The sequence below is a fragment of the Gorilla gorilla genome, chromosome 13 (genome assembly GCF_029281585.2).
Source record: "Gorilla gorilla gorilla isolate KB3781 chromosome 13, NHGRI_mGorGor1-v2.1_pri, whole genome shotgun sequence".
Lineage (NCBI taxonomy): Eukaryota > Metazoa > Chordata > Mammalia > Primates > Hominidae > Gorilla > Gorilla gorilla.
Genome location: NC_073237.2, coordinates 94,772,274 through 94,794,942, shown reverse-complemented (window position 1 = coordinate 94,794,942; position 22,669 = coordinate 94,772,274). Strand labels below are relative to the sequence as shown.

The window sequence follows — 22,669 nt, the reverse complement described above, 5'->3', positions numbered from 1 at the left end:
TTGCAAGAAACATAGATGGGCCTTATGTTCTGATTTAAGCCAAATCAAAGCCCAGGTGTGACTGTGATCTCACTCTGCCATGCACTGGGGTGAGTTTCCAAGTGGCTTTCCCAGCCGTGGTTTCTGCTTCTGAACAGATGGCATGGCTGTCTTCCTTTTGACCCAAAGCCCGCTGGCTTGTCTGCCTTCCACATGGTACCGGGACACCATCCCACCTTCTCATCCCATTTTCCTCTTCACTCTTGTTAGTTTTGGCATTTTGAGATGAGGTTTCTCTTAGAGTCTTCACTTGCTGCCCCGTTCCGAGGAGTTTCTCCGAGGCTTTGGGCTGGGTATAGTGTCCACGTGTTGGGTCCCCAGATGGAATCTGCCCTCAGGGACTTATGGTCTTGTCTGGTTGGGAAGGAGTTCTTCTGGAAGGTCCAGAAGGTCCTAAGGAGACTGTTCAATGTTTTCACGCTGGATCAAGACTGATAAGTGACAGAGGGAGGAGACGCTCAGAGCAGAGGCCCCCAAGAGAGCCTTCCTGTCTCTATTGCAGTCAGAGCAGAGACCACATGGAAACAACCATGTCTCTGCCATCCAAATGCTGCCCTGGAAACTTTACAGCGTGTTGCTGTGTTCTTGAGATTGGAACTGCCACCCAATGGGATCGCAGACTCCAGCAAATGCAAGGCCTATTTATAGCCCTGTGGCAAATGTTCATTTTGGCATCAGCACAGTATGAGCATGGCATGTTGCTTTTGTCTTCTCCTCTGTCCTCAGTGGTCTGTTCTAAATTCTCAAGCACTCTAATGTGGGTTCTGGTTTTAGCTCTGCCAGCTGTGTGACCTCAATCAGGTCGCTTTACATCTCTGGTCCCCAGCTGCCTCATCTCTGAAATGGAAGCAATGATCCATACCCTGTCTGCTTCATGGGGTTGTCGAGAGGCTTAAATGAGGCCACCAAAGGGAAAGCTTCATCCTAACTGTTAACTGCCTTACTGATGCGAGGGTTTATTACTATTATTGTTGTAAACCTTGATATAAAAAGGAAACGTCTTTCTTGCATGGGGAGTGGAGGAGGCAAAAGGAAACTTAATTAAATGATGAAATTAGATTTTTTTTTTAATTGTGTCATGGCTACATGTATACAGCTAGTAAGAACCAAAGGGGTTCATGGGGCTGAACCATGTGAACTCAGGATGGCCCACTCTCATGCAATAGTGCCCGTTTGTCAGTCATAGGTCCTAAGACCACATTTCTACCAGATGCAGAGAAAATGGAGGTGTGGTGGCTCATGCCTGTGATCCCAACACTTTGGGAGGCCAAGGCTGGAAGATAGCCTAAGCCCAAGAGTTAGACCAGCCTGGGCAGCATGGCAAGACTTCATCTCTACAGAAAATTTAAAAATTAGCTGGGCATGGTGGTCATCTGCCTGTATTCTCAGCTACTCAGGAGGCTGAGGTGGGAGGATTTCTGGAGCCCAGAAGTTCGAGGCTGCAGTGAGCCATGGTCATGCCACAGCATTCCAGCCTGAGTGACAGAGCCAGACCCTGTCTCAAGAAAAAAGAAAACAAAAATCAAGGTGACCAAGTAAATTAGAAATGCATTCATTCGGTCGGTCCACAACCATTGATTGAGTAGCCCCTGTATACCAGGCACTGTGGAAAGCCCTGGGGCTCCAGGAGAGAACTGGCATGGCCCCACCCTCCCAAAACTCCCCAACTGGCAGAGGAGACAGAGAAGCATACCAGTGCCTAGTTAAAACTCATGTGTCCAACAACCTCAGCCCTTCTGACCATAGGAATACTGCAGTGGAGTCCTGGAGGCATTTCCGCAGTTGCATTAGACAATGGATGATCTATCCAAGCCCAGTCTACCTCCCTTGCAGGAGAGCCTCACTCAAAGCCTGCTTACTTTTGCTCTACAAATATGCTTAGCAATCTAGGCGCCCTACTTTCCAAGTCTATAGCAGTTCAAAAGCAGCAAATTCAGAGTGAGGCAGAGGAACTTGATGATAGTGAAAAATGACAGTGTAGAACTGACAGCTAGAAAGGAGACAAAAAGCCATGAAAAGTGGATCCAAAGTCTAAGTACAACTGTCTGGGGCCATCTGGTGTTTGGGGCAGTCTTCTCTAAGCCCAAGAACATAGCCCAGAACAGTGACTTATGTTCAGAATGAAACTATGGGTTACCAAGAGGAGAAGAGAATGAGAAGGGGCAGCTAAAATATTTCTGAACATAGTGTTTGCCATGCATGATACACAAATTATCTCATTTAATTCTTAAACCAGTACAGTGAGGCAGGCTTTGCTTTCCTCTGTCTGTCCATGGGAAAAGTGGGGCTCCAGGAGTTGTGTGCATGAGTTGCCTGGCAGGCATGTGGCAGAAAATCTGCTATTTGACTGTATTATTTTTTTTCCCCAAAAGGTCAGAAGCTAGGTTAGAAAAAGTTTTGTCTTCATCAAAATTGACTAATGTTCTAAATAAAATGTATTATCATTCAAAAGGAATAAGCTTCTGTTTTCTGGAAAACTCACAAGAAACAGCTACAACAGGACAGAAGCTGGTTGAAGAACTGTCAGAGCTGATCTGATTTTCTGCTCTGAACTTCCTGCTCAGTGCTGCCTCTTAATTAATTACCACATGGTCTTAATTATCACATGTGTGAAGAAAATCTGCCTTTGTGTCTGATCAGAAGGCCTTTTCATATCCTCACTCTGCGTTTTTTTGTTTGTTTGTTTGTTTGGTTTTTGAGACAGAGTCTCACTCTGTCACTCAGGCTGGAGTACGGTGGTGTGATCTCAGCTCACTGCAACTTCTGCCTCCCAGGTTCAAGCAATTCTCCTGCCTCAGCCTCCTGAGTAGCTGGGATTACAGGCATGTGCCACCATGCCCAGCTAATTTTTGTATTTTTTAGTACAGACAAGGTTTCACCATGTTGGCCCGGCCGGTCTTGAACTCCTGACCTCAAGTGATCCGCCCACCTCGGCCTCCCAAAGTGCTATAGGCATGAGCCAACGCGCCCAGCCACTCTGTATCTACTGATTCTTACTTCCTCATAAGTGGAGCTGTCTCCTTGCCACAACCTTATAAGATTGAGAAAACTTCCAAAAATCTTCTTGTTTTGTTTTACTAAGAGGGGAACTTCAAGAATGGACTTTGAGTCTTGTCCCTTTGACTTACCAGCTATATGTGTTGAGAAAATTTCATCTATAAAATTTAGATAATAGTGCATACCTCATAGGGTAGTTGTGAGAATAAAATAATATATAAAAATAGCAACACACATAATGGGACCTCAATGCACATGAGACCTCTGTCAGTAAAAGATGAGAGTTGTGAAGTCTCCCAGGCTCTGCCATTGATTAAATGACCTGGGATTACTAGGGTGACCCTTTTATTCAAAAGTCTAGTCCCCAGCCAGGATCTGGCATTTCTTTTCTTTTCTTTTCTTTTCTTTTTTTTTTTTTTTTTTAAAGTTTCTGTGGACTAAATTTCATTCATTAGAGAGAAGCTCCGGAGACTGCCTGCTTTTCTTCAGCTGGGATTTTGTTAGGTAATTAAAATACGAGAGTTTTCTGTATTTTCCATGACAGTTTTGTTTGGGGCAACATTGTAATGTAGTTGCTGCAAAAATGACTGTGATCTGAGGTTGCATTATGAGAAGTACAGTGTCTAAAATGAGGGAAGTGAAGGTCCTGTATCATCGAAGGAGTCTAGTGAAGAGACAGTGTGATCACTGCCTTGAGGTAGTTGAAGGGGTCTTTTGTTAAGCAATGTCTATTTAATCTTCAGATACTTTGCTGAACCAATGGATGGAGACCACAGAGAGGGGATCTGAGCTTAAGTCAAGGAACAAATCTTTTAACTCACATGTACCCCAATGAGCTACTCCACACTGCAGCCTGGGCTTTCTCAGGTATTAAGGGTGTTTTAGAGGAGTAGCCTTTGGACTTGGGGTGAGGAGAGTGCCCCTCTGACTGTTAGACTTGATGGTAACTTTTCTCTAACATATAGGAGTTGTTGGGAGCTCTGGCCTCCCTTCTGTGGACAGACCCTCACTTTAGCCTCCTGGAGCCTAAGTGGAAGGCAGCAAGAACCTTCCCAGGGTCCAGACCAATCTCAGGCTTCTCTCCCTACACCCTCCTGTCCTCTCACATTAACCCTGCTGTAGGCCAAGGGGTGCGACATGAATGGTTCCCCAACATCTCCTAATGTGGGTGACTCCCCAGGGTTGAACGGAAGGATTGTTTAAGGTTTCAGTTTAGAATGCAGGCAGTCTATCAATGCACAGAGGAAATTTCCATCCACCCCTGCTCTCTGTAGTCACTTCTGGGTATTTTGTTTACCTACTGGTACATGACCACCACTTAGAAACTTTATTCTGGACCCAATTTTGATGGAACCTGACAGTCCTACGAACTGGGACTTTTCTGCTTGAATCAAAGCTATCAAAAACCATGATTTTCGTGATATAAAATAATGACAATAAGAATTAGAGTCAAGTAGGGGTGCATTAGAACCTTCTGATGACTTTTCTTCTTTAAATGGAAAGCAAGCAGTGTAGCTTTGTACCCTTAAAGTCAGCAGAACTAGATCCAGGTCTGACTTTTCTCCCTGACTGTTTGACCTTGGAAAAGTTACTTTCCCTCTGATTTTCAGTTTCCTCCTCTCTAGAATGAGGATGATAAACCACCTCCCAGAGTGAATGTGAGTGACAAGCAAATAAGATCCATGTAAGATATAAAAATGTAAGGGACTTTTTTTAGGATCTGAATTTATACACTGTGTGTTTTTGATAAAGATTCAGAGCGACTTCTCGGTTTGCCAAGTGGCATCTTATATAAACTACACACTTAGATTAAATTGTCTTGGCCCCTTAAAAATTGTTCCCCCTGGGTTGTGTTATGAGGCCTCAGCTTTTAGTAAAGATCTATACAAAAATTAGCTTTATGAAATCTCTTTGTTGTAGAGGTTGTGTTGATACTAAACTGGCTAATTTGACAGTATCCTCTCCATATGGGACATTTTTAGGGTTAGAGACTAGAAAATACTTTGTTTCCCCAAAGATCTGGTATGTTTTCTCCTTATTGATAATGAGAGTTGTGTAAATAACCTTGTTGCCCTTTTCTCTTGGGCTGCTGGGAAGTTCATGGTGAAATTTGCAGCTAATGATGAATATGGTTAGAACCTTTGGTCTGTCTACATTCTGTTCCTTCTATCTTCAGGAAACATAATTTATATTTTTCTGGGCCCTTATGTTTTAATTTTTATTCAGTACTTATTATTTTATTATACATGTTATCCATAAACTACCTTGGATCCTTTGATAAATAGCAAGGAAGAAACCAAACAAGTAATTAAACATTTCCTAAATCCTCTGGGAAGAGGAAGCCTTCCTCCCCACCTATCTTCCAGGGCACAGAGCCTTGAACTGTGTGACTCTCAGTGCCCTCATAGTCACTCCATCTTTTACAGGCATACGAGGAGAACATGTATGGTAGTAAATATCAGTGGATCATCCCGGGCTGGTACGAGCCTTCTTGGTGGGAGCAGGTGCACACGGAAGCCAACTCATCCCGCTGCCTCCGGAAGAATCTGCTTGCTGCCATGGAGGGCTACATTGGCGTGGATTTCGAGCCCCTGAGCTCCAAGCAGATCAAGACCATCTCAGGAAAGGTCAGTGCCTTGGTCCCCATTTCAACCTTCCGGCCCACCTCCTTTGATCATCTTGTCTGATGACATTGGCCAAAAGAGCACATTTATTGTCCCGTGTCACTTTGAGCAAATCACTTGACCTCTCTGAGCCTCTTGTACCTGTAAAATGTGGTATGTACAACCCTCCACTGCTTACCTCTCTAGGCAACTGTGAGAACCAAATGAGGTAAGGATATTGTGAAGCACATAACACAGGACACATGTTATGTATACATATATGAATGGAGTCCTGGCATCAACTTCAGGGCCCTTTAGACTCTGCAAAGGTTCATCCCGTGCTCCTCTTACCTAAGATGTCATTCTCAGTTGTGTTGATGCTCTCCTGGAGGAGAGGAAAGATGCCTTAAGTAGACTTTGGGAAACACATGCTGTAGAGCTGCCAGACTGTGTCAAACCCCAATTTTGCCACTACCACCTGTATGACCTTGAACCTGAGTTCTCCAAGCCTCTGCTTCTATATCTGCGTGGATATATATTTTTAGGGGCCACTATTCAGCATACTGTTGTGATCTTGGGATGTCCCTTCTATAGATATATCTTCTATATCTCTGCTTCTATATCTGTGATAACCCCCTTCTGGGGGTTATCAGGAGGATTGATGGCAGGTGGTGCAAGCCACTAGCATGGTGTCTGGCACCTTGATGCTGTCACGACTGTGAGCAGGACCTTGGACAGGGTGTGTCAGCCTCAGGGCCTCTGCATGCTTCCATGAGGAGTGTTACTAATACCTGCCCTCCTTATCTCGTAGGGCTATTGCAAGGACCAAGTAATATAGGACATGTAAAAGTATTTCCAAAGCACACCATTCTCTATCATTGTAAGTCTTATCAAAGATCAGGTGATGATAGCCCTGGTAAAGGTGGTAACATCCATTTCTCAATTCTGAACAGCAGCCAAAATTCAACACAGCAATGCACATAAGTCTTTTCTGAGTTCAGAAGTTAAATTATTCACTCAACCCCCAGGGTTCTTACAGACCAAATTTTATATCAAGAAAAAGCTTTATAATAAAGAAAAATATATGTATATAATTTTATGTATTATTTAATCTCAATTGGAACCAACTCTACATGAATGATTTATCGATTTGTCAAGAAATGGCAAATCATTAGGACATATTTTGTAAACAGCTCTTTAGCTCGTACTGGCACCTGGTTAGAAAATGTTGAAAGAAATATTTTCATACCAAAATCAATGCATATATAACATTTTTTTGAGATGTTGAATAATGAGCAGAAATAACTCATTTATTCAGTAAGTGTTATTTTTAAAGGTGTCAAATTTTGCAATTTATTAAGATCCTTGGGTCCAGGGATACCCTGTATTTTAATCTAAAAATATCATAAAATTTGAGGAAAACACAAAACCTAAGGGAAAAAAATATCCATGAAAGCAGATGGTACAGTAACTAAATGGAGAGGCTTCAGGAAGACCAAAGACTTAAATGGTTGCACAGGAGATCTGTGAGGCTGTCAGGATGAGAGCCATGAGACACTACAGGAAGGACCTCCCTCAGATATAGTTCTAAGGGTGTGGCTTTCAGCCAGGGTGGGAGCCATGCAGGGCTGTGTGCAGGGCTGTGAGCAGTACACGAGAGTGCATTGTAGGAAGATCATTTTTTGTAGTGTATTTTGGAGGAAATGTTTTGGCATTTGTAACAACATCCCCCAGATCACTGACTTCCCTTTTCGAAATTTTTTTATTCGGGATTGGTGAAGAGGCTGACCTCTTGCCCATCACTGTCTCATGCATGGGACACCTTGGGACTGTTCACCTCACAGTTTTGGAAAACCCACTCATAAGCCCACCCCCTGGAGGGGACAGGACCATTGAGGTGGCTTCCAAAAGTCCAGGAGACCCAATCCCTGTCCCCATGGTCTTTGAAGCAAGAGGAAGCATTTCTTACATTACCCCACAGTTACGAGATTGTTAAAGTGACGCAAGGAAATTTGAAGCCTCTTCGCTTCTTGGAATCAGAGGGTCCCAGAGCTGCTCTTAGACATTATGGAGTCCAGCTTCCCATCAGATTCTCAGATCTTCCAGTAGCAAAGGAATTCTCTCCTTTAATTCTGCCACCCCTAGGTCCCACTGGAGCTACTCAGATCCTATTGACCCATCTGTCCCACATAGTCCTTTAGTGACCACAGAGTCACTGCTTCTCCAAACTAAACAGCGCTAGTCCTTCCAATTGTTAGCTCACAGGTCCAGGGCTGGAACTAAGCCTGAAATTTAAAAGGGTGCCAGATACATTGGTAATCAAGATTAAACAAAATATGTTAATGCAATTAAAATAATGCCAAAAAAAAAACCCATGATGAACAAATTGTCAAAATTTTAAATAAAGACCGGATTCACAGGACAGGGATTAGGGTGAGGAAAGTGAGATGAGTCATGCCAGTGCAAGGTTGGATTCTATCTTTATTTAAATTCCGATGTTTTGTTCATCATGGATTTCTTGCATTCATTTTTATTTTTAAAATATTAAAATATTTTTATCTTGATTACTGATAGGGTTTAGCTCTGCGTCCCCACCCAAATCTTGTCTTGAATTGTACTCCCATAATTCCCATGTGTTGTGGGAGGGACCCGGTGGGAGATAATTGAATCATGGGGACAGTTTTCCCCATACTGTTCTCGTGGTAGAGAATAAGTTTCATGAGATCTGATTGTTTGATAAGGGGAAATTCATTTTGCTTGGCTCTCATCCTTTCTCTTGTCTGCCACCATGTGAGATGTGCCTTTCACCTTCTGCCATGATTGTGAGGCTTCCTCAGCCACCTGGAACTGTGAGTCCAATAAACCTCTTTCTTTTGTACATTGCCCAGTCTCAGGTATGTCTTTATCAGCAGCATGAAAATGGACTAACACAATTACCAAGATTTTTTGACTCTCCCTTAAATTTTGCACCTGAAAGTAGTGCTTTATTCACCTAGTACAGCCCTGCACAGGTTGTATTTATCAGACCCCTCCCCATGCTCAGCCTGTTCCTTTGTTGCACTTGCTTTTGTTGAACATTCTTTTTAGAGGGTGTGGGGCCCAGAGTTGAATAAAGTATTCCTATTTATGGTCTGACCACAAGCCAACTTCTCCGAACAGCCTTCAGAAGTCTATGGTCAAACATAGTTCTAGAGAGTTAAGAAATTTTTCTTGAATTTGAATTTGCATTCTATATAGCTGCTTGGGGACACGGTCAGCATGGCACTGGCTGCTGGATTGATGCCTGTATTTTGGGATCCATCGATGTCCATGAAAACAAGCAAACACTTGTAAAACCACAGCAAGTGAATGGGCTCTTGTCATCCTCACTATTGTACAAATGGAAAACCTAAGAGCCAGAGAGGGGAAGGGACATCCCAAGATCATGAAAGTGGGTTGAATAGTGGCCCCTAAAAAGATATATCCACATTGTAACCCTTGGAACTTGGGAGTGTGACCTTGTTTGGAAAAGGGGGGTTTTGCAGGTGTAATTAACTTAAGGCTCTCATGATAAGATTTCCTGGATTACCCAGGTAGGCCCTAAACCAATGACAGGTGTCCTGTATGAGAGAAAGGCAGAGGGAGAGTTTAGGAGAGAGGCATGGAGTGGAGGGATCTCTCTTAGAGCTTCCAGAAGGAGCCAACCCTCATGATGGGGTTTGGCTCTGTGTCTCCACCCGGGCTCTCATGATGAGATTTCCTGGATTACCTATGTGTCAGGGGAGGGACCTGGTGGGAGATGATTGAATCATGGGGGCCATTTCCCCTTTGCTGTTCTTGTGATAGTGAATGAGTTCTCACGAGATCTGGTTGTTTGAATGTGTGTGACACTTCCCCCTTCACTCTCTCTCTCTTTCCTTCTGCCTTGTGAAGAAGGTACTTACTTTCCCTTCCACCGTGATTGTAAGTTTCCTGAGGCCTCCTCAGCAATACAGAACTGTGAGTCAATTGAACCTCTTTGCTTTATAAATTACCCTGTCTCAGGTGGTTCTTTATAGCAGTGTGAGAATGGACCAATACAACTGGCAATGCCTGAATTTCAGCCTTCTGGCCTCCAGAACTGTGAGAGAATAAACTGCTGTTGTTTTAAGCCACCTTGTGTATGGGAACTTGTTGGCAGCCCCACAAATCTAATACAATCATCCAGCAGGTAGAGGCAGATCCAGGACTTGAAGCCAGGACTCCTAATCCCAACTCAGCGCCCCTTCCCCTCTGCCATGCTGCTCCTCTAGACCTGTGACGTGCTTAGGGACACATCCAAATCAGCTCTTTTGTGGCATCTCAGTGGGCCTCTGTTGTTAAGTGACACACAGGAGCACAGAGTGTGGTACTCCAGAGATCCGGTGTGGATCCTGCATTCACACCACTTAATCTGCAACCTCAGCAAGTCACGTTCTCTCCCTGGGCTAGGTAACTTCTAGGGTGCTTTCACAGCTCAGTTCTCTAACTTTGTGTAACTATGGTGTGGAGTTATTACAGCAAGCTCTGTGACATGGTTATGATGTTAAGTCATGCAAGTGCAAGGTTGGATTCTGTATTTAAATTTTTGATGTTATGTTCATCATGGGTTTCTTGCATTAGTTTTTATTTTTTAAACATGACACTAAAATATGCTTATCTTAATTACTGAGATGTTTTGGCTCCCCTTTAAATTTTGTACCTGAAATTAGTGCTTTATTCACTTCATCCTAGCACAGCCCTGCACAGGTTGTATTTGTCAAACCCCTGTCCTCTTGTACTTGCTCTTGTCAGATCTCCCAGGATACAGCTGACTCCCGATAGACAAAGTCACAGAAAAGGGCAGAACAGTGGCACCTCCTGGATGCATTCTCCAAGGTTCCCTCTTTTGTATGCCTGTCTCTAGCATCAAGCTGTCCCCAGCTCACTCATTAGCACCAGGAGTTTTCTGGTAGGAGGAATAGCAAGGTCACAGGCTCCCTCCAGAAGCACGTTCTTCAGTCCTTTCCCATTGGACTGTCCTGCGTTGGGACATGGACCTTCAGGCTTTCTGAGCCCATTCGGAGCACAGTTTTCTGGGACCTCATGAAGACAGCCCCTGGACTCCTGCTTTGGGCCCAACATTGGCTCCTTCTCTCCAATGAGGCTCCCCATCACTGTTCTACTCCCGCAAAGTGACTTGACATCGGTGATTTCAAGTGTCAGCTTCCATTTTTCAAGTCCTGTTTGGTTTGTTTCCTTTGTGAGCATTTATAATTCTGGCTTGATTTCTCCAGCGATGGCTCAGCCTCTCCAATAGGGACATTCTTCTCCTGTTATTGTGCCCCTGCTGAGGCTCAGTGCTGGGCCAAGGCCCCAGATGAGCAGTTCATAGCACCCTGAGACCTCTGGAGTAGCCCTAGCCCTCCATCAAAGGCACAGGTCCATCCTTTGGAAGACTTTGTAATGTTTTCTGGCAAGAAACTTCTGTGACCTCCCATGATTATTTATTCAACCCAGCAAATCTAGTGATCCTTCCACTTAGAGCCAATGACCCATGAAAATCTGCACCCATCTCATTACCACTGTGCTGTGAGCACCGTGACAAAGAACTTGGAGTTTTAGGGAAGCACTGAGCTTAGCACGGAGGAAGGAAAGGTGCTGCGGAAAAATAGAACTCCCCAGAGAGCCCAGCTTCACAGCGCTGCTCTCTCCCCTACCCCCCACAAAGCTCCCATTCCTTGCTGCTCCCATTCCTTGCTACTCCCCTAGGCACTCATGGCACTGGGAGAAGGCACTATGTCAGAGGGGCATGGGCTCAGAAGGAAAAGGCTGACTGGCCCATGGAGGGGCCACTGGCTAGACTTGAATCATGGCCCCAACACTTCCCAACTGGGTGACTCTGGCAGGTGGCTGGTCATCTATACCAACATCCATACCTCTCCTCCCCTCTTCTAAGTTCTGTAACACAACAAACCAGAGTTCATAACACAACTCTGATTTTTAACCGGGTATGTTGCCACCTCACTGGAAAATGTATTATACACTTCCCAGCCTTCCATGCTAGGTATGGCCAGGATTGCAAGTCTGGCCAATGAGATATAAGTAGAAGTGTTACGTGGGACTTCTAGAAAGGCTCTATTAAAGGGGGATATGGCCTTTCTTTTTCATTCTCTTTTGTGTTGACTGGAATGTGGATGTGATGGCTGGATTTCTAGTAGCCATTTTGGACCATTAGGTACAAGGTGACCTTGACAAGGAAGCATCATTCTAGGATTGTGGAGCATAAAAATAGGACCCTGGATCCCTTATTACCCTGGGGAGCTGTCATAGCTGTATTACCCAGCCTCCCCACAGCCATCTTTTATATGAGAAAGAAATAAACTATCTCATTTAAGTCACTGATAATTTGTTTTTTCTGTTACAATGCAGCTGAACCTAAGAGTAATACAGTAATGTTGTGCAAGTCATTTAACCTTTCCCAGTTTGTCTCTCATCTGTAAAATGGGGATAATAATATCTCTCTCACAGATTTGTAAGGATTAGATGAGGTTATACAGTAGAAAGTATCTTACCAAGTGCAAACACATAGTAGTTGCTCAACAAATTTTAATTCTCTTCCTTTTCAGGATAGGAACCTTAGGGGTAGGAGGAAGGAGTAGTGAGATCGATGAAGAGTTTATAACCCAGGTCATGTGAGATGAGGAGCAATGGAAGGATTGGGATTACTTTTTATGGTTTCATTAATTATTTTTATTGAAGGAGAGCACCCATGTAACTACCACCCAGGTCAAGAAAAAGACTATTTGTAGCAATTCAGAAACTGCCTTTATGTGTTACAGTTAATATCCACTGCCAGATGTAACCATTCTTCTGACTTCCTTTGCCATTCAGATGCCTGCTTTTGAACTTTTGAACTCCACAGCTTTTTTTAGTATCTTCAGATTTAGGGAGTGTATTAGTCCTTTCTCACACTGTTATAAAGAGACACCTGAAACTGGGTAATTTATAAAGAAAAGAGGTTTAATTGGCTCACAGTTCCACAGGCTGTACAGGAAGCATGGCTGGGGAGGCCTCAGGAAACTTAGAATCATGGCAGAAGGCAAAGCGGAAGCAGGCATGTCTGGAGCAGAAGGAAGCAGGAGGAAGAGAGCAAAGGGGGAGGTGCTACACCCTTTTAAAGAACCCAATCTTGTGAGAACGCACTCACTAGCATGAGAACAGCAAGGGGAATACCTGCCCCATGATCCAGTCGCCTCCCAGCAGGCCGCTTCTCCAACACTGGGGATTGCAATTTGACATGGGATTTGGGCAGGAACACAAATGCAAACCATACCAGGGAAGATTCATCTTTCTGGTAGTTATTCTAGTTCACCCTTAAATAAACACCATCTTCTGTCTTTGCCACAGTTTTCTCATTCTGCCTTTGCCACAAAACCTTGCACCAGGGCATGGGTGAGGCAAACGCAGAAGTGAAATGTGTTAATTTTTCTCTTCTTATTCAGTCATCTGTAGAGTTTTGATGTTCTCTGTCTTCCGTTATAGATCTGGTATCATTTTGTATAGAATGTTTGTAGCTACAAAGCTAGCTAGTATAGTTTGGGGAGACTTGGGAAAGTTAATTTATACACAGCCTCCTTCATCTTCAGCTACCTGGAAGTCCTCTAACTGGTGTGTTTTAATGAACAGAAATTCTTTAATAGAACCCCCTCAAAGGCTATGAAGATATTTTCCTATCTTGTGTTTTAGAAACTCTATTGTTTTACCTTTCACATTTAGATCTATAATTAACCTGGAATACATTTTGTATAGGATGTGAGGTAATGATCAAGATTCCTTTTCTTCTTTTCTTTTTTTACATGGATATCTAATTGACCCAACATCATTTATTGAAAAGTCCATCTTTTCCCACACTGTGCCGCCATATTACTTTTGTCATAAAGCAAGTGACTTTATATATTTGGTTCTGTTTCTAAACTTTTTTTTTCACATCACGTATTGATTGTTTATTTAATAAGCATTTTATGCTTTAATTTTTCTTTTTTTTTTTTTTTAGTATTTATTGATCATTCTTGGGTGTTTCTCGGCGAGGGGGATGTGGCAGAGTCATAGGATAATAGTGGAGAGAAGGTCAGCAGATAAACACGTGAACAAAGGTCTCTGGTTTTCCTAGGCAGAGGTCCCTGCGGCCTTTGGCCCTGTTTGTGTCCCTGGGTACTTGAGATTAGGGAGTGGTGATGACTCTTAACGAGCATGCTGCCTTCAAGCATCTGTTTAACAAAGCACATCTTGCACCGCCCTTAATCCATTTAACCCTGAGTTGACACAGCACATGTTTCAGAGAGCACAGGGTTGGGGGTAAGGTTATAGATTAACAGCATCCCAAGGCAGAAGAGTTTTTCTTAGTACAGAACAAAATGGAGTCTCCTATGTCTACTTCTTTCTACACAGACACAGTAACAATCTGATCTCTCTTTCTTTTCCCCACATTTCCCCCTTTTCTTTTCGGCAAAACTGCCATCGTCATCATGGCCCGTTCTCGATGGTCGCTGTCTCTTCGGAGCTGTTGGGTACACTTCCCAGATGGGGCGGCCTGGCAGAGGCGCTCCTCACTTCCCAGACGGGGCGGCCGGGCAGAGGCGCTCCTCACTTCCCAGACGGGGCGGCCGGGCAGAGGTGCTCCTCACCTCCCAGACGGGGTGGCGGCCGGGCAGAGGCGCTCCTCACCTCCCAGACAAACAGCGGCCGGGCAGAGGTGCCCCCCACTTCCCAGACGGGGCGGCTGGGCAGAGGCACTCCTCACTTCCCAGACGGGGCGGCCGGGCAGAGGTGCTCCCCACATCCTAGATGGGGCAGCCGGGCAGAGGCGCTCCTCACCTCCCAGACGATGGGCGGCCGGGCAGAGGCGCTCCTCACCTCCCAGACGGGGCGGCCGGGCAGAGACGCCCCTCACCTCCCAGACGGGGCGGCCGGGCAGAGGCGCCCACTTCCCAGACAGGGCGGCCGGGCAGAGGCGCTCCCCACCTCCCAGACGAAGAGCGGCCGGGCAGAGGCGCCCCTCACTTCCCAGACGAAGGGCGGCCGGGCAGAGGCGCTCCTCACTTCCCAGGCAGGGCGGCTGGGCAGAGGCGCCCCTCACCTCCCAGACAGGGCAGCTGGGCAGAGACGCCCCTCACCTCCCGGACGGGGCTGCCGGGCAGAGGTGCCCACTTCCTAGATGGGGCGGCCGGGCAGAGGAGCTCCCCACCTCCCAGACGAAGGGCAGCTGGGCAGAGGCACCCCTCACTTCCCAGGCGGGCGGCCGGCAGACGCCCCTCACCTCCCAGACGGGGTGGCGGCCGGGCAGAGGCGCTCCTCACTTCCCAGACGGGGTGGTGGCCGGGCAGAGATGCCCCTCACCTCCCAGATGGGGCGGCCGGGCAGAGGCACTCCTCACCTCCCAGACGGGGCGGCCGTGCAGAGGCGCTCCTCACCTCCCAGACGGGGCGTCCGGGCAGAGGCGTTCTTCACTTCCCAGACAGGGTGGCTGGGCAGAGGCGCTCCTCACTTCCCATTCTGGGCAACGAGGCAGAGGCGCTCCTCACTTCCTCCCAGACGGGGTGGCCGGGCAGAGGCGCTCCTCACATCCCAGACAATGGGCGGCCAGGTAGAGACGCTCCTCAATTCCTAGACGGGATGGCGGCCGGACAGAGGCGCTCCTCACTTCCCAGATGGGGGCGGCCAGGCAGAGGCACTCCTCACTTCCCATTTGGAGCAGCCGGCCAGAGGTGCTCCTCACTTCCTCCCAGACGGGGCGGCAGGGCAGAGGCGCGCCTCACTTCCCAGAGGGGGCGGCCAGGCAGAGGCGCTCCTCACTTCCCAGAGGGGGCGGCCGGGCAGAGGCGCTCCTCACTTCCCATTCAGGGCAGCCGGGCGGAGGCACTCCTCACTTCCTCCCAGACGGGGCGGCCGGGCGGAGGCGCTCCTCACATTCCAGACGATGGGCGGCCAGGTAGAGACGCTCCTCAATTCCTAGACGAGATGGCAACTGGGCAGAGGTGCTCCTCACCTCCCAGATGGGGCGGCCGGGTAGAGGGGCTCCTCACATCCCAGACGATGGGCGGCCAGGCAGAGACGCTGCTCACTTCCTAGACGGGGTGGCGAGCGGGCAGAGGCTGTAATCTTAGCACTTTGGGAGGCCAAGGCAGGTGGCTGGGAGGTGGAGGTTGTAGCGAGCCGAGATCATGCCACTGCACTCCAGCCTGGGCAACATTGAGCACTGAGCGAGCGAGACTCCATCTGCAATCCCAGCACCTTGGGAGGCCGAGGCGGGCAGATCACCCAAGGCCATGAGCTGGACACCAGCACGGTCAACACGACGAAACCCCGTCTCCACCAAAAATACAAAAACCAGTCAGGAGTGGCGGCGAGTGCCTGGAATCCCAGGCACTAGGCAGGCCGAGGCAGGAGAATCACTGGAGCCGGAGGCAGGGAGGTTGCAGTGAGCTGAGATCATGGCGGTACAGCCCAGGCTCCGCAAGAGAGGGAGACCGTAGAAAGAAGGAGACGGAGAGCGAGAGTGAGACGGAGAGCGAGAGGGAGAGGGAGACGGCAAGGGAGAGGGAGAGCTCTGTTTCTAAACTTTATCTTTTTCTTTTCCATTGTTTTTCACCAAAACATCTTAATTTCTGTAGCTTTATAATAAGTCTTGATAACTACTCATATAGGTTCTCCATCTTAGTTCTTCAAAACTGTCTTGGCTATTCTTGCCTCTTTGCATTTCTATATACATTTTTAAAACAGATTGCCAGTTTATACACACATACATACATACTTTCTCTGGTTTTTATTGGGATTTTACTGAATCTGTAGATCAATTTAGGGAAAACTGACATCTTAATATTAAAGTCTTCCAATCCATGAATTGTGTATATCCCTGCATTTAGTTAGGTCTTCTTTAATTTCTCTCAGAAATGTTTTATGGTTTTCTGTGTAGAATTATTGCACATATTGGCTGGGCACAGTGACTCACACTTGTAATCTCATCACTTGGGGAGGCCGACACAGGTGAATCACTTGAGGTCAGGAGTTCAAGACCAGCCTGGCCAACATAGTGAAACCCCATCTCTATTAAAAATACAAAAATTAGCCGAGCATGATGGCACATGCCTGTAGTCTCAGCTACTTGGGAGGCTGAGGCAGGAGGATCGCTTGAACCCAGGAGGCGGAGGTTATAGTGAGCCAAGATTACATCACTGCATTCCAGCCTGAGCAACAAAGTGAGACTCCATCTCAATTAAAAAGAAGAAAAAAGGATTATTGTACTTATTTTGTTTGATTTATTTCTGGGCATTTGATATATTTTGGTGAACATATGTGCACATTACTATTGGGTGCATACTTGGGGTGGAATTCTGAGTCAGAGTAGCCATATGTTCAGCTTTAGTAGACTCTGTGACAAACAGCTTTCTAAAGTGGTTATACCAATTCACACATCCACAAGCAGTGATTGAGAGTTCCAGTTGGTTCACATGCTCAACAACTTTTGGTGTGTCAGCTTTTTAATTTTAGCCAACCTAGTGGGTGTGTAGTGGTTGGTGTCTTGTTTTAGTTTAAATTTGCATTTCCCTGATGACTAATGAAGTTGGACATGTTTTCATATCTTCATTGGCCATTTTGATACCCTTTTTTGTGAATTGCCCATTCAAGTCTTTTGCCCATTTTTCCTGTTGGATACTCTGCCTGTTTCTTACTGATTTGTAGAATTTCTTTTTAGATTCTGGATATGAATTATTTGACAGTTATATGTATTATTTATATCTTCTCCTATTCTGTGGCTTATCTTTTCACTCTCGATATATTTTGATGAATAGATATTCCTAATCTTAATGTAATCCAATTTATTAGTCTTCTTTGTGATTAGTATATTTATGCCTTGTTTAAGCATTTTCAGGATGGGAAGAAAAAAAGTCGGAAAATAAGAAATGAACATATGAGACACATGGGATATGTTGAAAAAGTATAATATATGTATAACTGTGTCCTGGAAAGGGAGGAAAGAGAGACTAGGCAGAAGCAGTATTTGGTTTTGTTATTTTAGTTTTTTCTGAAAATCACCCTGTCTTGATGATTTGGTTTGGATGTTTGTCCCCTCCAAATCTCATGTCGAAATGTAATTCCCAATGTTGGAGGTAGGGCCTGGTGAGAAGTGATGGGATCATGGGAGTGGATCCCCCCTGAATGGTTTAGCACCATCCCTTTGGTAGCAAGTAAGTTCTCATGCTGAGTTCATGTGAGATCTGGCTGTTTAAGGTGTGTGACACCTTCCCCCTTGCTCTCTTGCTCCATTCTTGCCATGTGCCACACCTACTGTCCTTTGGCTTCTGCCATGATTGAAAGCTTCCTGAGGCCCTTACCAGAAGCAGATGCCAGCACCACAATTCTTGATTCTGCACCTGGAGAATCATGAGCCAATTAAGCCTCCTTTCTTTATAAATTATCTAGTCTCAGATATTTCTTTATAGCAATGCAAGAACGGCCTAATACACCCACCCATGCTCGTGAAGATATTTTCCTATCTTGTCATTTAGAAGTTTTGTTATATCTTTCACATTTAGACATAGAATTTACTTGAAATTAATTTTATGTGTGGTCTGAAATAATATATTTAATTTTATGAATAATCAATTGATTCAGGACTATTTATTGAAAAGGCCATAATCCCCCATCCCACCACTCAGGCTACAGTGTCACCTTTGTCATAAATTAAACAACTGCATGTAGTGGATATATACACAAGCTTCTGAACTTCCATTTATCTTCCTTTGGTCTACTTATCTATCTTTTAATCAATATCACCCTGTTTTAATTACTGAAGTATGATTTGACACCTTGTAGTATAAATCCTTAATCTTTGTTCTTCTTTAAGATTTTCTTGGCACTGATGTCATTTTTCATTTAGATCTACTAACACATTTACACTTCCTATTACTTTTTTCCTTCCCACATTTCTATTTTTCTGCTTATTGTTACTATTATTTTTCTGCCAGAAGAACTTCTCCTTGGTCTTTCTTTTACTGTGGCTCTTCTGGAAGCAAATCTTCCAAGTGTCTGGCTGTCTGAAATTTATTTTACCTTTAATATTGAGAGATGTATTGACTAGATAGAGGATTTTAGATGGCCTATAATTTTTTTTGGCACTGAAGATGTCATTCCATTGTCTTCCGGCTTCCATTGTTTCTATTGAGTCAGCTGTCTGACTTATTGCTCTTTTGAAGTAATGCATCTTTTTTTCCTCTAGTTATTTTAAGATTTTGTTTTTGATTTGGTCTTTGGCAGTTTTACTACACTGTGCTGAAGTGAACTTTCCTTTGTGTTCATCTTGCCTGGAGTTCATAGAGCTCCATAGGATTTCATGAATCTGTATATTGATGTGTGTTGGAGAAATAGAATAGTATCCTTTGAAATATTGCTTCTGTCTAGTCTCTCTTTTCTCACCTTCCAGGACACAATTATACATATATTATACTTTTTCAACATATTCCATGTATCTCTTATGTTCATTTCTTATTTTCCAAACTTTTTTTCTCCCTATGTTTCAGTCTGAATACAAACCTGTATTTGGTTTACTAATCTACTTTCTGCTGTGTCTAATATGTTGTTTCACCTATCTATTGAATTCTTTATTTCAATTGTTGTATTTTTTATTTTTAGAATTTTTATATTTTTTCTTTTATAGTATTCAGTTCTCTGATGACATTCTGCATCTTTTAATCAATTTTCTTGAACATACAAACCTTGCTATTTTATTTTATTTTATTTTATTTTAGAGATAGAGTCTTGCTCTGTCACCCAGGCCAGAGTGCAGCAGTATCTTGGCTCACTGCACCTCCCAGGTTCAAGCAATTCTCTTGCCTCAGCCTTCCAAGTAGCTGGAATTACAGGTGCCTGCCACCATGCCTGGCTAATTTTTTTCCCATGTTGGCCAGGCTGGTCTTGAACTCCTGACCTCAGGTGATCTGCCCACCTCAGCCTTCCCAAGTGCTGGGAATACAGGCATGAGCCACCATTCCCGCCAACCTTGCTATTTTAAAGTTCATGTCTAATAATGTCAAGATTTGGATCACCTATGAATTTGTTTCCATTCCATATACTTTTCTTTTTCTTCCTTGCTTTTCTTTTAAAACAATTATCTGGCCCTATTTCCTGGTGTACCTAGTACATTTTAATTAAATGTGTTGTGTATGAAAAATTGTAGAGCTACAGATAGTGTTTTCTTTCTCCAGGGAAAATGTATTACTCTTCAAGCAAGTAGTTAGAGTAGTGGCAAATTGCCTTAATCCAGTGAAGAACTGAGATGATTCCAGGTTCGGTTTCAGTTTTTGTAAGGCCCAATCTATTTTGGTTTGCCCTGATTCCTAGTGTTTGACCCTTCAGTGTTCTCAACTGAAATCCTGGGATATTTACTGACCCTGGACTCCAATTTTTATTTTCCCAATACTATTAAACTCCAAATAGTTCTGTTTGTTTTCTTGGCTCTTTTGCTTGGCTTCTCAGCCTCTTGCTTTATGCAGCTTAATTATCAAATATTTTAAGTAAAAATGCCAGCCTTAATACCAGGCTCACTTTTTTATGGTTCCTTTTACTCTGGCACCTTGGCCATGCAAGTCTTCCTACCTTGGTAGCCCAGAACTACAGTTTTTGGCTTCCTATCCCTGAGGGACTGCTGAAAACTCTGATCCAATGCTTTCTGTTTCTGTGACTAGCCTTCTTAGTTACAAATCAGAAAATGCCTCAAAAGGAAAACAGCAAAGAATTTGGGGCCCATTTCAAAGCATTTATCTTCTCTCCAGAATGATGGATTCTCAGTCCTAGCTGTCCTGGTTGTTTTCTGATGTCTTTGAATAGCTATTTTAATATTTTATTCTGCTTTTCTAAATGTTCTTGATGGGAGCTTTGGTCTGATATAAGCAATTTCATCATAGAGTGGAAGTCTGAACTGAGATTATTTTGCTTAAAAGAAGGAGAATGCATTAGAAAAGGGGAGGCATCTCCCTGTCTTTGGCTCTTTGAGGGGCTGTTGTGTATAAAGGGAGCAGACGTGTGTATTGTGGCTCCGCAGGAACACGTAGCATGCGAATACAAGTTTCAGGGAGAGAGGTGCAAACTCTGCATCTGGAAGAACAGTCTCCTCAACATCAGCCATTCCCTAAGTGGAAAGTTCTGCCTGAGAGGCATAGTGAGCTTCCCAATACTGGAGGAGTACAAGAAGAAACTCAGCAAACACCTGGAAGTTGCTACTGAAAAGATCCAATAATTATCCAATAATCAGATTGCAGGAGGGACTTCATCAGTGGTTACCAATTTTTGTATGCTTGAAATCTGAGAAGGTTTTTAAAAATACAGATTCCTAAGTTAACTCACTCACTGATATACTGAACCAAAATGTAGCCCTGGCATCTGTTCTTTTGTTTGTTTGTTTTTTGTTTTTGAGATGGAGTCTCACTCTGTCACCCAGGCTGGAGTGCAATGATGCAATCTCGGCTCACTGCAACCTCTGCCTCCTGGGTTCAAATGATTCTTGTGTCTCAGCCTCCCGAGTAGCTGGGATTACAGACACCTGCCACCACGCCCAGCTAACTTTTTGTATTTTTAGTAGAGATGGGGTTTTGCCAGGTTGGCCAGGCTGGTCTTGAACTCCTGACTTCAGGTGATCCGCCTGCCTCGGCCTCCCAAAGTGCTGAGATTATAGGCATGGGACACCATGCCCAGCCCTGGCATCTGCATTTTTAACAAGCTTCCCAAGTGATTTACAAACTGCAGCACAGGAACCAGCAAACTAAATATTCTCTCGTGTACTTCCAAATGAGACTCTGTGATTCAAACCTCCCACAGGGATGCCAGCGAGAAAGTCTGCCAGTTTCACCTCTGTGGGGATCAGTTGCAGATGTGGAAGAGGATGTATCCTTCTCCTGCCCTCTTTTCTGTCCATGAGGCTCCCCTCTCCCAGGAAGAAGGACTCAGCTCATTTCTGTTGGGATGACAGACTCATAAAGTTTAGTCACATTGTAGGTTAGCAAGCTTGTGTGGGCTAGCCTTGGAACCTAACCACTATTTATAACATAGTGTCTGTGGGAAAATATGTTCCAAGTTCCAACAAATGCCTTTAAAAAATATGCTGGAGGCCAACCTATCAGTAATTGGGACTATCTGCATAAGTTATTTTCTCAGAAACTTTTAGCATCTCACGATAAACTTGACCTCGGAGGATGGTAATTAATCAGCATTCGGTGTCAGCTTTACAATGGAAGAAATTCTTCTGCCTTGAATAATTGGAGGCCTGCTTTAAGAACAACTATTACTTTTTCTCCAACAATTGTGAGTGCGTTTCTTCCTGCTGTCATTGTCTTGCCCAAGGGAGTTGGTGCTGGCATCGCCTGGGAACAATGATGAATGGCCTGGGATATCATGTGGCAGCAACGACTTCTTTAACCTGGTGCTTGCAAAGACAGCAAGAACTGAGGTCACCTTTCAGGGCTTAGCTACACCTGTGTCCCATTCCAAGGACTCTACCCAGAGAAATCTGGTAAAGAGCCGTGTTTCCAGTGTTCTTGGCCCTCCTCCTGATCCTTGTACCCGGGAAGGACAGTTTTTTGAGATAGATGAATTTACAAGTGGCATATGTAAAGTTTATATAGGGACTTTTGTTGACCTCAAGGCCAAATCCAATAGACAATATGATCTTGATCCCCTTAGTGTCCCACAAAACAAAACAAAACTATATCAGGGAAGTTTAAAATTACACTCAGTTACCACCCTGTGAGACCACACTGGGAATGTTCACCTCAAGTCTGGACCTCCCACTTTTAAAGGATCATAGAAACCTTGAAGGCTGCTCCAGTGTCGTGTTCTGGTCAGGGAGGTGGTGTAGAAATGTCATCTGAATGTAGTCATTAGGTTGAACAAGGGAATTCAAAAATGGACACCACCAACCCTCAAATGCCATTGCATGCATTGGAGAAAGCTCATAGGAGCAAAATCCAAAAGAGAAGTCAAAGGGGCCTCATTTCTGTGAT

General features: G+C 44.6%; 1 protein-coding gene across 2 annotated transcripts in view; it reads left to right on the top strand.

Annotated features, from left to right (window-relative positions):
* The window catches only part of GABBR2 (gamma-aminobutyric acid type B receptor subunit 2), a 420,187-nt gene that overhangs the window by 232,095 nt on the left and 165,423 nt on the right, over window positions 1–22,669 (top strand). For both annotated transcript variants that reach the window (XM_004048340.5, XM_055350040.2), the window contains exon 6: window positions 5,463–5,663. In XM_004048340.5, coding sequence (XP_004048388.2) covers window positions 5,463–5,663 — 201 coding nt within the window. The remainder of the gene's footprint in view (window positions 1–5,462; window positions 5,664–22,669) is intronic.